At 47.0% G+C, this 15,924-nt stretch overlaps 1 protein-coding gene across 1 annotated transcript; it reads right to left on the bottom strand.

Moving 5' to 3' along the window:
* Positions 1-2,985: 2,985 nt before the first annotated feature.
* On the bottom strand, positions 2,986-14,972 carry LOC119434876 (uncharacterized; the record flags this gene model as incomplete). Its single annotated transcript, XM_037701920.2, has 4 exons — positions 14,842-14,972; positions 11,708-11,863; positions 8,455-8,528; positions 2,986-3,121 (listed from the first exon to the last, which is right to left on the bottom strand). Coding segments are annotated over exons 1-4 (404 nt in total), but the record flags the coding sequence as incomplete, so codon positions are not given.
* Positions 14,973-15,924: the final 952 nt, after the last annotated feature.

Below are 15,924 nucleotides of genomic sequence, written 5' to 3'. Positions count from 1 at the left end.
GCGGCCGCTGCGGCCGGGATTCGATCCCGCGATCTCGTGCTCAGCAGCGCAACGCCTTAGCTGACTAAGCTACCGCGGCGGGTGAGGTGCCCCGGTTGCTTGAACGGTCCACCGCATGTGTCTATTTGTTGAGATTTTCTTCTGTGCTTTGGCCATTCTAGGTTGAGACAATCTCACGGATGGCGGCAATTGAAAAGAGACCTGCTATGAGTAACGGCTTAAAAGAAAAAAAAAACGAGATCAGGAAAGACAAAAATTTATGATTACTCAAGCGGAAGCTCCTTTTCGAATCGAGGTCAGAATGCCTTAGGGCGCAAAGTTATATAGCGAGATACACCAAAGAAGAAGCATATGCGTGCTGCGGTAAAGCTAGGGACCCAATGAAACAAGTTTATTAGAATGTGAAGCGCTAGCCGTTTACTGTTAATTAAATACTCCCCGTAACATCTTTTTGGTGGAGGTTGCGGGCTCTATACCACCCAGCACCTCCACCAAAAAGAAGTTACGGGGAGTTTTTAATTAACTGTAAACGGCTAGCGCTTGTCTAGTCAGGACTTCGCAGAGCACACAGGTTCTAGCAGGTTTCAATCCGACAAGAGAGCCTCTGACCTAGCCCCACTACATCGTCTATGTCTTTGCCATTGCTCGTGACAATATCAACGAAGCTGTCAATTTAGGTTCCTCTGGACTCTCTGGAGCCCTTGCGTTTTAGGATAGCAGGGGGAAAGTTAACATGTCCGCAATAGAAATTAGTAAGAGGTGATTGAAGGTTTGGTAGCAGAAAAACAGGGAGACGGCAAACAAGGGAGGCGTACAAAAACAAAACATCAGAATGTTTGATGCTGGGAATTTTGTGTGTGTGTTTGCATTCAAGGACATAGGTAGGGCATTAGGCAAAATAAGAACAAGAGCTTGGTGGCAGAACCCACCACCCAGTTTCAAAGGGGACGCTCATAGCATCTACTCATCCATCCACCGAGGCGCAGTTAGAGCGCAAGCGAGAGCTTACGCGGACAAGGAGCGCTCGTATAACAAAGGCTTTCGAGACAGAGAGTGACTTGTCATCACGCGGATGGCCTCTCCCCTCACGCAAAACCTGGCGCGCTTTTGACCCTTTTCGCGGCGCTCGCGTGGGCATTGCCATGTTCGATCACGTGGTGACGCGCCCATTACTTGCCTCAGCTGCCTCCGTTGCCTCCGCGTTTCCAATGCAAGCGCGTGACGCCGGTGCGGCGCAGCAAACCTCCGTTTCGACGCATATCCTAGACGGTGGCTTTGTGCACGACACGAAGCTTTGACCACAGTGTTAGAGGACATGCAAGTGCTTTCAGAGCACATTACGCCTTGTCCAAACGGCGCGAGCAGCGTGTACTGTGCTTGTACTAAAAGCAGGGCTAGAAATGTATTCCAAGCTGTCCGAACTTTCCGCTTATGAATTAAATCGGGATCAGTCTGCTCTTTGTTCTTTATTTGGCAAACATTTTGAAGCAGCGGCTTGTCATGTTTCTGACTCAGCAAAGTTCCTCGGTGCGGCCACTATCTCATTGTTTATTTTCAGCCTAATCGCTCGCGGTTGTGGTCTGCACAAAATTTGGAATGTAAATGTTCTGTACTTTGCGGTAGCTTGTAGCAAAGACGCATTATCGCTAGTCCCTCGCTTACACTGTCAATCGTCGCGAAACGTTCAGCTTCCAACAGTCGTGTCTTGTCGGTGTAGTCGCCGTTATTCATGCTTGAGCACATTGGTTCCAAGTCTGCGCCCATTCACTTATTATTGATACGTTGGCGATAGGGTGGGCGTAAGTTTGCGTGTGAGTAGGCGTGGATGTGTGTAGAAAACGTGCGAGAGACTTACTATGCCAATAAGTGGCGCTACTTCCTTTTGTAACGAGCGGCTCTCTGTCTTAAGTGCCGGCGTTCCGGAGTTGAAGTCCTTTGTTTGGAGGTTAGCTATACGTAGTTGGCGGATGAACTATCTTTTTGATCCTTGAGCAAAGCTGCGCATCGCGAAGGGCCGGCAACACAGGCAGTCCTTATGTAGGAGCGGTGACACAGGTTGATTTCATTCCTTATATGTGAATTACTATTTTTGCAGCGAACTACTGCGCACTTCTTGCCTTTATCGTTAGGCATTTCGCAGCATGAATTGGGCACAGGGCATTAGCGAACACCCAGTTTGCATTTCCGACAGCTTATCCCACAGTAGCAGGACGGAAGAAGTAATGGTTTCGTATTCGTGCGCATTCGGTGAGGCAACGTATGGGGCGCTGCCGAAAGCGGCTTCTCGTTCCTCTACAGCAAATTGCTCCGCGGAAAGGATTTTTCGCCTACTCTGCTCCGTCGAGGCGCAGCTAGTGACGTGGCCTCGCAGCCAACAGGGACTCCGTCGAAGCGCACTCTATGTGTGGCATTGCAGCCAATGGCAATTTAGGTGCCGTTTCGCTGATACACACGGCGGACGCCGGTTTTTTTGCATATGAGCCATTTGATGCTTTTGAATCAATATATTTCCACGCTCCCATGGCCATAGACGGGAGCCTCCGACTCTGATATTCTGCCATATCAGGAGTCATAACTTCAATCCGACGCAATACAACCATAAGTGAGCCCCTGACAGCCTTCCGTGTCGTCGAAGTTGCTACAATGGAGAAACGGAGGAGAAGGGGAAAAATGAAGTAAAGGCACGGCGGTCAACTATACGCACGTCCGCTTTGCTACCCTACAAGGGGGAAGGGACTTAAGGGGATGAAAAGAAAGAGAGAGAGGGAAGGAGGTATTCTCAGTGTGAACGCGTGCCGTCGTCTAACACTTCAAAATCGGTCACTGAGGCCAGTCGAGTTCATGAATCGTAGCAATGCCCGCGTCGCTTTGAAACCTTGCGATGCGTGGGGCCATCGTGCAAGAATATTCGTCTCTGCAAATGGTCTACTGTCTAATCGTTTTAACACACTCCGAAGAACGTACTGCCTCAAAAGTTCGGCTCACCTCCAGTCATATTCCAAACCGGTTGATGCTTCCTCCATGCCAGCGCGGCTTGTACTGGGCACTGCATCATCGCCGCCGCTGCTGGACACAGGAGGCCGGTAACTGGTGGTTCTGTTTTCGGCCATGTCTGTATGCCCTGAAAGCATGCGTGTTGATTCGCTACTGTTCAAAACTTACTCACTTGGATTTTTTCACAATAGCGTTACATGGTTTATAGTATCAAATTCCTTTGAAAAAACCGTGTTTTTCACAAGGTGAGGCGGTTTGTGTCTGCTCTCAACCAAAAGGTCTGGTCTCAAACCATGCTGTAATGGCGTTATAACAAAGTGTCCCTCAAGAAATTTATATTAGTTTAGTGAATTTACGTCGTAGTCGTCTCTAGTCGCTTTGAGAATTTCAGAAATATCGAAATCGGCCTCTCATCACCCAAATTATTTACCTCCCCACTCTTGTGTCCCCAGTGATTTTCTTTCAGCTGCACCAATTAAAAAAATCCAGTGGTAGATAGCACAATTACAGCCCTTTAGCTATATACTAGATGAGCCGGACATTACTTTAAAGAGAAATCAAAATGATTCATTCAATAGTTAACACAAGTGCACTAATAAACTTCTAAATAAGTACTTAATGGCACATATTGCGATTTTCGAATTTAGTTGATGACTTGGCAAGTGGTATGCACTCGGAAGGAATTGTCAGGACTACACAATTGCAAGGTAATATTCGAAGTATCCGACGAAATGCATTGTCGTCCCAATTAATTTTGTGCTTGAAAGTGTAATGCAGCGTTTTCTTAAAAAGAGTAAGTGGTGTACAACAGCGTATATTTATTGCAAGTTTGACGGCGCATATCTCAAAACTGGTGCTATCCTGCGAATTAGTTCCATGTTCATATGTCTTGGACACTCAGTAGCTACATTTCATAGGTTGAAATAGCTGCTGCGAATTAAATGGTAATAAACTTCATTAGTAACACTTTTCTTGAGTAGTCTATTCCGAATTTGATTTCTCGTCGAAGTAAATGTCGCCTCATCGAGTAATTAGTTGAAGGGTTGGAATTGTGCTATCTCCCAAGTGAAACATTTAAATATTCGGTGCAGCTACAATAAAAAACTCTACACAATGGTTATTTTGGCAGTGTTCATACGCTGAGGAATAGTACGGGAAACTAAGACAAGATTATACCACACGATCAATTTTAATGGAGACAGATATAAAAATACGATTTACGCGATGCGACGGTGCTTTATTCGCTATTCCTTCTTTCAGCACGGCGGACATTGTTGGTTGGATATTGGTTAAAAACCATTTTATTTAATGTTTTTAACGCCATCGTTGCAATCATACTGTTGAAGTAGGATGCCAAACAATTGACCAAAATAACAGAAGCGGTTTTTCAAAAATATTTACGCAGAAACTCCCCTGGGAGATGAAGTAATTACTCTAGCGGCGGCTCCGTATTGCACGCTTATCCTGAAAGCGATCTGCGACGTGGACAGAGCGCCGACTGATGATATATAACTTCGCTTAGTGTGTTCTCGCCGCTTACTTCGCGTTGACGAGAGATGCGCGGCCCCCTATCTCGAAAGCAGTCTGCAATAAAACAATAAAACCGATAAAACAATGTGCATTACGGTTACTCATAGAAAGACACCTCTCCAATTTCAGTACACGCTTTTCAGTAAAGACATCCAACGGGTGAATACCGTAAAGTAATTCGGGGTCACAAAGTGGGATGTCCATATCGATCAAATTTCTAGACGAGCATTCAAGCAACTAGGTTTTTTAAGGAGAAGGCTAGTTAGTACGTCCCTCCAGGGGAAAGTAACAGCGTACAAAACACTTATTAGACCCATCTTAGAATATGCAGCTATAGTCTGGAACCCGCACCAAAAACACTTGACCGACAGGTTAGAAAAAAATCCAAAACAGGACCCTGAGATTTGTTTATTCAAAGTATGCCAGATTAGAGAGTGTTAGTGCGCTCCGTTTGCAAGCCGGTATCGCAACTCTGGCTAGCCGGGGTAACCTAGCCTCCCTAAAGTTTGTTTTCCTTCTTTCGCACAATTTAGTAAATAAAAATAAGGAAGAATACTTGAAATCTCCTAACCGGCACTCGAGTAGAAATAACCGCGAGAAATGTATACGTCCCTTCCTCCCACGCTGTGATAGGTTTAAGTATTGATTGTTTCCTTTAGCTATCCAGATGTGGAATGACCTGCCGAATCAGGTTGTGAATGCTGAATCAGCTGACACATTTTTGTCACTTGCAGAATCTTATTTTGACTTACTGCATTAAGAGGATAGTGTTCGGTGCGCAAAGAGAAGCGAAAAGAGTGCATCGCGCATGTATTGCCACATTTTGCTCAAACTATTTTCCCTTTCCTTCTTTGTGTGTCTTTCTTCATATTACCGCTTTCACACACTGCATAACCTTTACTGCCGCATTCTTATTTTTTATCCTACACATGTTTACAAATATGGGTATGCCCACTGAAATATTCAAATGTATAGTCGATTTATTACTTTGTTGTTTTCGTCCATGCTTACAATGTATTATGGCTTTTTTAATTTTTGTTTTCAATTAACATGGGACCCTCAGTACCTTTATGCCCTTTCCTGTATAGGCCTGAATAGGTCTACAGTACTGAATGAATAAAAAAAAATGTCGCAGTTTCGCCCGCAAGGCCAAGCATCAATTGCGATAGCGAATTAGTAGAGAGCTATTCGGAGTAGGGATAGTAGTTTTATCGGCTGCATAAACTTGGACACATCCGCTTACTAACTGAATTAACAAGCGTGATGTCAGCTCGCACAAGCAAACATGAATAGATCACACTCGATGACCGCAGACCACTGTCAAAACGCTGGCAGCAAGCGCAGCCGCCGCAGCGGGCGAAGGTTCGTGCGGTCTATCGCTTCAACGGAAACTGAGCGTCCAATGCACAGCGCATACAAAGGGCAGAGCCGTGTGGAGATAACAGACGGAGCGGGCGACCGCCACAGCCGCGGGCAAAGTACGAGCGCAGTTGTTGGCAGACTAGAAGCTGCGCCCCCCTCCCTCCCGCGCTGCCTTCTCGCTTTCTTGCTTTCGCATGCGAGATTGAGTGGCAAGTTTCCCTCACGCCCGTTTGAAAGATACGCCTTTGGTGCCGCAGCACAGCGTCGCCCCGCTTCCATCCTTCCCGTACCCCCACGGCCTTTCGCGCGACGGTCGCGTTTGCTTTTCGCTGTGCGTTCGCTCTCTCTGATAGCGCGCGTCCCCCGCGCGCTTTCGCTCGCGTATACGGCGCGCGGCGACGATTTTATCGCCCTTGGACTTTATACGGAACTTCACGGCGACGGCGAATCAGGCATAAATCCGGTTGAAGTGTCCATATAATTGCTATCGCAATAATGAATAAATAAATAAAAATAAATAAAAGGGGCAGGGTGCGGCGTGTGGTTAAAGCTTCGTTCGCCTTGAAGCGATAGGCAGCACGAATGTGAATTCACTCGCTGTCATGGCTCTACCATGACAGCGATCGTCTTATACGACGTACGGACGGACAGTTTTCTCGTTGGGTAGACATAGAAATGCTTACGTACTGAACAGCCATCCGTTGGCGAGGTGTTCGTTGGTAAATATTCACTTTTTGTCGCTGCGATATGGAAGCCTGGCGCACTAAAAGCGCCTCGAGCTGCCCACGTAAAGATTTCCATTTTGTTTGTTTTCTATCGGTCAGTGGGTTGACAGCCTGTGCGGAGCTCGTATCTCGGTGACCACCCGTCACTTGCGATACAAAGGCGCGACAACTGATTGGATGCCTCAACGGGTAGGTCATTACAACGAGCTGCTCTTCGTCATCAGTGTCGAGAATAATGTGGGCAGTGCTTTCAGCGATCATGTTCCATCCAGGTTGGGTCTTGCATGCAGAGTGACTCACGGGGATTGCTGTTTCATCATTTTGTTGTGATAGCAATTATATAGACACTCAAAGAGGATTTCTGCCATCGCAGTTGCTGTTAGGTTCCGTATAACGTCAACCGCGATGAAATCGTCGCCGCTCCCCGGACGCTGTATGTGCGAGTGAAAGGACGCGAGGGACGCACGCTTTCACGGGGGCGAACGCACGGCGGAGGACAAACGCGCGTTCTGCGCCGTGCTTCCTGAAGGCCTGCATAATTAAGCGTATCTTTCCTCCTTTACAATCACCGTATATATATATATAGAGAGAGAGCAAACCCGACTTCTTCCGTCGCGCGAAGGGCCGTGGGGGAACGGGACAGAGGGAGGGGAGCGACGTTTAGCTGCGGCACCAAATGCGTATTTATATTAAACCGTTGCGATGCGAGAAGGTGTTAAAGACTTCCGGCGCTGCTCGACGAGTTGCCCGTTGTGATCTCATCGGAAACCTCGGAGCCGCCCCCAGAGGCCCTGGCAACAGTCACCAACGCCGCGCCCGTTCAGTGCAAACGCGGGCAAAACGCCGACGGCGTCGACAACAGTTCTGCGCGTTGCTGGTGCTGCTGCTTGTCCAAGTATATACAGCTGATAAAACTACCATCCTTGCTCCGTATAGCTCTCTACTAAGTTGCTATTGCAAGTGATGCTTCGTCTTTCGGGACATTTTTTTAAAATTTAAACTCCCTGCAAGGCCTTCGAGCGCTAAAATGTATTTTCGTAATATTGCAAATAAATTTATTTTAGAAGAACTTATTTTTCATTTAGGTGAAATAGTGCGGATGGAGGCATACAGTTTCAAGCGCCTCTTAATATACTTTAAATACGTAATTGAAATTTCGATATCAAACTGCTTTGAAAACGTGACAACAATTTAGTGGTTTGAACATTCCAAAATTACACCCGTGCTACGTTTTCTGTGTTGTTGGGGATCCCAGCAGTCAACAACATAAGTGCGCTCAAGCCCTCCCCCCCACTCCCTTACACACACACACACGAGGGCAAATCACACGCTCAACATCACCGACCCATATCCTTGCCCTATGTCAACTTCGTCCGAATCTGTTCTGCGGCATTCAATTCCACGGTAAGACTTCCTTGCAGTCTTTTTTCCGGTGAAGTATGAATTAAGACAAGCGCAGCAAAGTTAACCTTATCATATAGTTACCCATTTCAAGAAACAGCCCAAGGGAAAAGGATTACAAGTAATGGCATAACATTTTGAGAGCCTTTACTGCTGTTAAACTTAAATGTGGACCAGAGATGGAGCTAGGACTCACGGATAATTCGTTCACCGCCACCGGAATTAGTGCTGAATCTCACACGTGCGAGCAATTTCATCGCCACACCGAATAACGCGTCATAGCATCAGACTCGTGCGCCAAACAGCATGCGACTACAGTGCAACTTTGTGAATAAGTAACCATGCAGAACGCTGGCTCACAGGTGCAGAACCATGCACCTGTCAGCCAACGGCGACGCTGTTTGAATGTATCGTATCCGATAGCAGACAATCCCGCACCTACCGTAGGTGGCGGATCTGACGTTGGCCGGGAAGTGCTGCGTGTTCCGGTGGCCACCCCAGGTACCATGAGGAATTCTACAATACAAGAGAGAGATTCACAAGAAGGTGTAGGATTGAAGTGTAACAGCTGTAGAACACGGAGTGATCACTTGAGCCAACATTTCCACAATGTAACTTGCATTTACTAGATATATATACATTCAGTGAATACGAGTCCATGTATGATTTATAACCTAGATTCCTCTTAGGCGATCGCGTGATGATGAACGGGCGCTGCGTTCAAAACTTTTTGAAGGCGGTAAGAATAGGGTTCCTTTTGTATGACTCGGGGCAACATGTGGAGCAGGGAACTCATCGACCACAGTCTAAACGGCTCCTTGACTTCACGAACAGTGTCTGCTTAACTTTTACTTCACTTAACAACGGGTCTGATTCGGGCGTTGCAGTTGGCTTTACATGCTACGTTCTCGATTTGCCACAGCGTCAACAACTGGGAGAGCAGAATCGCCACAATAAATTAAGAATAGGCTCCGCGGAACAACTTCATTTAACGCGATAAAGTTTAGGGCCCCGTGTCGCAGAAAATCCGGCGTCGGCAGCCAGTGTGTGATGGAGGGTGGCGGAGAAAATCATTCAACCGCATCTACCGTGCAGGCCCTCCACGTGGTGCCAGGTTTTGGTGAAAGAAAGTCGAATTTCTCGCAGTGAAATCGGTCAGAAAAATGGTAAAGTACGACTTTACCATTGAGCGACGGATTCGCCGTCGGATTTTTTACCAATCGGCGTCGGATTGTGATTTGAATGTACGAGAAAACCTAATTCTGCTACGAGGAAACTCAAAACAAACCCCTTATCCTGCATTTTTGACAGACCTGCGCGCGTCGGGGCAATAGCAAGCAATTAATAAAATAATAAAAAAAACTGCTACGGCCTTCCCATTTTAATATAAGACCACTTATATTGCCCCTGGAAAAACGTCTTTTCACTAATGCATTTCAGTTTAAAAGTGAAGCCGACTTTAAGGGGATCGGTGTAAGCTTGGTCTTTGTAAGCTGGCTTTCCCACGTTCAGTGTTGCACTGAATGAAGCCTACTGGCCATATGCGAACGGGTCCTGATAACGCTATCGCGTTCCACTCTTAAAGGGGAAGCGTAAGCGTCCTCCAAATTTTTAATTCCTCAAGAGAATACGTGGAGGTTCAAATGAAGGCATTGCGGGAACGGTTTCCACATTTTGATTCAAAGCAGACCTGTATGACAAAGAAATTCTCTTTCTTGAGTGCGTGTTGGGGTTCACCATCACCATATCGGACTTCGGGTTTGCACGCTAGTTCCAATAATTACTGATTAATCCTGGATCCACGCCGAAAGTAATTTATCTGACATCAAATAACATTTGAAATAACCTACAGAAATGACTTCCACTGAACAATACAGCACGGATGCTTCTCTCTTAGGCAAGTCTTATTTGAACAAATATTTGAAATCGGCAGGACTGAGTGGGAAATAATAGATACACTGCACAATGTCACTGGAAGCGACTCCAAGTTTACTTCGTATATCTGACGCACAGCTGCCTCCCCGCTAATTTTTTGAAGGATCGAGTTTATTGTTAGAAGGCCATGAACAACGCGCAGTTCCCGATGTAAGCATCAGGATAAACACAATTGAAAGAGCAGCGATTCTGCAATTGTCGGCAAATAGTAAACGTGCCGTGAAACACTATAGCTTTCGACCTCCTTATCACTGCACTAATAAATCATGGAACTTTACCCTCTGAATCCGTTTGATAACTATATATGCTTACAAACTTTGTTTTGCTTTTAGATATAGCGCATATAAATGCATATACACGCGAAGACGACACGAAAGACGCCGACAAGCGCTCATCCGCGTCTGTGCTGTCTTTTTCGTGTGCATGCGTACTTATTTGCGCTATATGTCAAATTACCTATGGTAGATCAGGCTGTCCTTCTAGAGCTTTGTTTAGGCTGTAAAAAGAAGAGTCATCGACGACGCCTCAGCCGCGCCATGAGCGGCGCACGGGTAGGGTGCACACGAGCTTTAGGTGAAGTTAGGTTCGGCTACGTTAGGTTAACTATCGTATAGTGAGTGCGCCAGTCGGTCTTAACAGTCGCCCAGTCCAGTTATAAGCAGCTCTGCAGGACTGCGAGTGCGCTTCATAAGAGTTGCTGTCGGCAACTGTTCTATGACCACTTGATCACTAAGTATGGCACGCTCTACGAACGCGGATGTTCGCAGTTGCGCCAAGAGGGCGCAGCTGTCGCATCATCAAGGTAGTATTTCAAGCCCACATGTGATATAAATAAGAACAGATTCATTTGAAACCCATCTCACTTTCTTTTTTCAATCGGAGGTGTTAGGTTTCCCAAAAAACAATCAACAGCGAAGATTTGGTGTAGGAAGTACTTGCATGGGCACGCACCTGTTGAATTTATTTTTGCTAAATAACGCTATTTGTACCCCATTTCAAGAGCCTCCTTGAAAATGGCCACTCGACCACCAACGAAAGTGTGCGGTGCGCTTAAATTTAAATAAATTCTTGGGTTTCCGGCGGCCATAACCACGATCTCGCTATGACGAATGCCGTTGCAGGGGTTCAAGATTAAAATCTGACCAAGCGGACTTCGGTAATGCGTGCGTAAACCCAAACACTCCAGCGTTTTTCCATTTCACGATCATCGATGATACGGCCACTGCGTCTGGAAGATTACCTGTGGCGTCGAGCTCAGCAGCTGGCGCCACATCTATTGGGCCACCGCAGCACGTAAGACGAGTGGGGATAAAACGCGAATGAAAAATTATTTGGTAAAAACATCTGCTTTCTGTCGTGACACTCCTCGTAAGCTTAACGATAAACAGTCGCAGCGTAAAAGCTTGACGAGCAGCGCAAAAGACACGAACAAAGAAGAAAAGTACACAGTGTGGCCTGTGTACTTGTGTATTCTTCATCCGTGTTTCTTACGCTGCTCTTCAAGGTTTTCAGCTGTGAACCGACTGGCCCAAACAAAAGATTTATTGCAGCCACAGCTGCTCTTTCCGTGACAATTTTTTTGCATCACTTGAGCATCGACGCGCGATATAAGCTAATAAAGTCGCCCATGTACAGCCTCAAGCTGTATGCCAAAAGTCCGCTTTAATGTCGAAACAAATCTGTAGCTGTCAATGCCTCTATTGCGGGTCGCTTCCACGGGTGGCAATAATCACAGAAAATTTTACAAGCGCGAGACTCACCTAGTGTAATTGTCCAAATTGGATGAAGAACCCGCGGCGCCTTCACGGCTTGTACTCGGGATTGCCTCGTCGCCGAAGCTTGTAAAAGCAGGAGGCGTGTGTCCGCTGTTTCTTTCTTCAGTCATGCCCGATGCTGCGCCTCTGGAGTACTGACGTCTTTTCGCGACCGAACCACGCCGAATCATCGCCCATGCGCAGTCAGTGCCAATGGTACAAGGGAACAAATAAAACATTTTGCACTTCGGGAAGCCGAATGAAACCGTAGAGCTCATCTGAAAAGAAATTGACGATAGGGTGCGCCACTATCTAGACGCTAAAGTACTAATATCCTGCGCTAGAACAGGCGCCCGAATAACTGGAGCTATCCTCACACCAATCATGAAAACAAAGTAATCCCCCCTCCAAGCTAGAAATTGTTGACACGATGTCTATATTAATATTCCTTTATTTAAGTGCAGTGCTGCGGCTTCCAGTGGAGAAAATTCGTGACTACATACTGAATGTGTGTGTGTCGCCTCGCCGCATCTCGCCTCATGTTGCGGCAAGTAGTACATGTCGACCCCACCTTTAAGTTCCGGAACTCCTCTTTTGATAACGGGCTCACATGTTGCCGGTTTGTGAGGGGGAGCTGCAGACCAGGCTAGCATGCGACTGTTGGGTAGCGTGGTCATGCGGTCCCGACTTCGATGCGCGGCTCCTTATCCGCACTGGTTGCTTGGCCACGTTGCGTGATTGTCATCACATTTTTAAGTATGAACGGCTTGCTTTTACTCCCGTTGTCGGCGACCTTCAAGTGACCTTGAGCCAAAAGCTGGTATCCGGGCACTCAAACGAGAGCATCCGCGCACTCAAACGAGAGTGTGCGGGCATCGTTGCGAGAACAAAACGAGATCATCCGGGCCACCAGTCAAAATTTAAGAAAATGCAGTCTCTGCCCCAACCCTTTGTACAGGACCGCATTACATAATCTGGCAACTTCCCAACCGATAGACTAAAGATATTGCTTCCATTTTCTTCCTATTTGTTCACAAACTCACTCAAGCTGTAACTTCTAGTACGCTGAAGTTTTATTTGTCATTTCCAATAGCGACGCTTAAAAGGCATCTTTTGGCGCTGAGAATGGCTTGCCTGTGCTCTTTTAAACGCCAGTGATCCGTGAGTCGTGAGCGGTCCTCCACAAGAACAAAAATATCACAGCATATCCACGAGGTGAATGATGATGAGTGGGCGAAGCTCCGGAGGGAATCATCGGATCTCCCGCTTAAAGGGACGCTAGCACAAACGCGTTAGAAACGTGCAGTACTCTCTAGTAAGGGGGAGCGGCCACAGCGTCTTACGCAGCCATTTACACATGCCGGAACGTGCACCGCGTTTGCCGACGCCATCACATGACTGCTGAGAGAGTATACCCCCGTATTCATAAACGCTACTCGACTTGAACTTGACTTGCCACCGCTTTGGGCAGCGCGTTCGAAACGCGTTGAAGGTAAGGCGGAGAGGCCACAGCGTCTTACACCAGCTTCTCACACGGGCCGTAACGCGCTAGCACAAACGCGTTAGAAACGCGCTAGAAACGCGGCCTTTCGTTAATGTTGGGTATTTATTGCCATCGTGGTGCGTGTGCCCATGTCCGCTTCGTGGCGTAGTGGGCTAACGCCGCGCGCTCGGAAGCGAGGGGTCCCTGGTTCGATTCCGCGCTACGGACACAACTTCGGAATTTTCTTTCTCATTTTTCTCAGACAGGTTACACACTACTACTACTACGACGACGACGGGGACGAACGGGTGCCGCTATAAGGAGCTTCGCCCCTAAAACTTGGTGGCTAAATCCAGCGATCCGTTTCAAAGGTGGCCGCTCATACCAAACATTCATCCATCCACCGAAGCGCAGCTAGAACGCAGGCGAGAGCTTGCGTGGACAAGGAACACGCCGATAACACAGGCGTCGGAGGGGGTGATTTGGCGTCGCAGCGATGCCCTCTCCCTTCACGCAACACCTGGCGCGCTATCGCTGCAGAAGGAGTTTTAAAGCGAAGCTTTTTATGTCTCACTGATTCGCCCGCGAGCGCCGAAAACGCACTGCAGGAAAGCCGACTGACACAACGGAACTATCTGGGCATCTGCGCACACAATAGAACAACGCCTGCACATCTGCTTAAACAATAGAAGAGCGCATGGAATGCGTATCGTAGAACATTACAGTTTACATTCGCAGTTGTACCGATAAGAAGAATGAGAACTGCAACGCCAAGCTACATAGACGAACTGTATATATCTGCATTGCATTACCCGCGTCACGCAATGCATTTCCAGCCGTCACCATGGGTAGGGCACGGGCGCAGCGCACGGCAGAAGAGGCTACCGTACGCGAACGTAAATGCGAGCGCGATCGTGCCCGTAAGGCCGATCCCGTGTATCGGCAACGGCAGAGCCTCAGACCGTCTACCACAGCGATCACAAGGCAATGCTGTGCAAGTGTAGAGCCGTCCGTGAAAGTGTGAGTGTGCGTGTAATGAACGGCTACATGATCTAAAATAAAGGCTATGCAACTTAACGAAATCTCTCTTCGTTCAACTTCAATATTCAAAAAATACTATCCTTAAGAAGCAATGCAATCACACATGCATCGCATCGGTTCGCTCAGCATTTCTTAGGTTCGTTGCGTGGTCATTGGTTTTGGACTTTGATTCAGTTTGCATGGGAGAAAGCTTCGCGTTCAGCTATCTTTCTTTAAGAAAGGGGCTTTGATTATTTTGCCCGCTCTTCTCCGTTGAGAGGCAGCTCATGACGTGGCGTCGCAACTAATGGGAATTTAGTCACTGTTTCACTGCTATAGACGCCGGACGCCGGATTTTCTGTCAATGAGTCATTTCACGCTTTCGCATCAATATATTTCTACGTTCCCATGTAAATTGATGGGAGCTATCCAGCGTTAGCTGCCTGTTAATGGCAGTACCGCTAATGGCAATTAATGGCCTTTCCCGTTAATGACACTGACGTTCTGCCATTTCAGCAACCATGATTTCGATCCCGCGCACTAGTTCATCAAGGCAAGCATAACTGAGCCACCGGCAGCTTTCCGTCTCGTCTCTGAGCTGCTTCCATGGAAAGATTTCTCCAAAAGTTGGGCTCACCTTCCGTCGTTTTCCGAACTGGATGATGCTTCCTCCATGCCAGCACGGCTTGTACTGGGCACTGCGTCATCGCTACTGCTGCCGGACACAGGAGGCCAGTAAACGGTGCTTCCGTTTGCGGCCACGTCTGTATACCCTGAAATCATTCGTGTTTATTCGCTACTGGGCGATACTTACCCTCTTGGCATTTTTTACAATAATGTTACGTGGTTTATATGATCAAATGCGCTTGAAAAAGTATTCTTTTGGATACTGTAGCTTGTTTGTTTTGAAAGGCCAGATCTAAATCCGTACTGTGATGGCATTATAACCGGGTAATAATAAAGAAATTGATAGTTTAGTGAATATAGTCATCTCTAGTCCCTTCGAGAGTGTTGGACCGGACACTTGATGGGCCGGACATTTCTTCAAAGAGAAATCAAAATTCTATTGAATAATTAACACAAAAGCGGATTTTTGCCGACGAATACCTCTACAATGGGTGACACTTTCACGCCGAATGACATAGATGTTTCATCTTTTTTTTTTATACTCCTTGCACGGCTTTTCGCTTGCTAAAATGTTTTTTTGTGATCTTGCCAATTATTTCTATTTAAAAATGCGAATACCATTTTCCAGTTAGGTGAAACAGAGCCGATGGAGGCGTACGGATTCCAGCGCCTCATAATATATGTTGCATACAAAATTCAAAGTTGTATATCAAACTGCTTTAAAAATGTGAGACGATGATTCATTGGTTTGAACAGTGCGAAATGCCACTTGCGCTGTATTTTCTGTCTTGTTGGGGATCCACAACTGGAGAATACAACGGCGCCCAAACAGATAGCAAATCACACCCCCAACATCACAGACGCATATCCTGTCCTATGTCATCTTCGTCCGAGTTGGTTCTGCGCCATTTAATTCAATAATTACGACTTTCTTGCAGTCTTTTTTCCCCCTTGAAGTCTGAAATTATGACCAGAAGAGTAGCAAAGTGATGTGTCGCGCGCCTAGGCGATAAGGCGTCACAGTCAGGCATGCGCTGTGGTGGCGGCGCAGCGTTATCACTCTTTGGTTGTGCTTAAAAGCGGCGGCATTCAA

This window comes from Dermacentor silvarum, unplaced genomic scaffold (genome assembly GCF_013339745.2).
Source record: "Dermacentor silvarum isolate Dsil-2018 unplaced genomic scaffold, BIME_Dsil_1.4 Seq3011, whole genome shotgun sequence".
NCBI classification, from domain to species: domain Eukaryota; kingdom Metazoa; phylum Arthropoda; class Arachnida; order Ixodida; family Ixodidae; genus Dermacentor; species Dermacentor silvarum.
The sequence above is the reverse complement of the archived record's forward strand: the minus strand, read 5'-3'. Positions and strand labels throughout refer to the sequence as shown.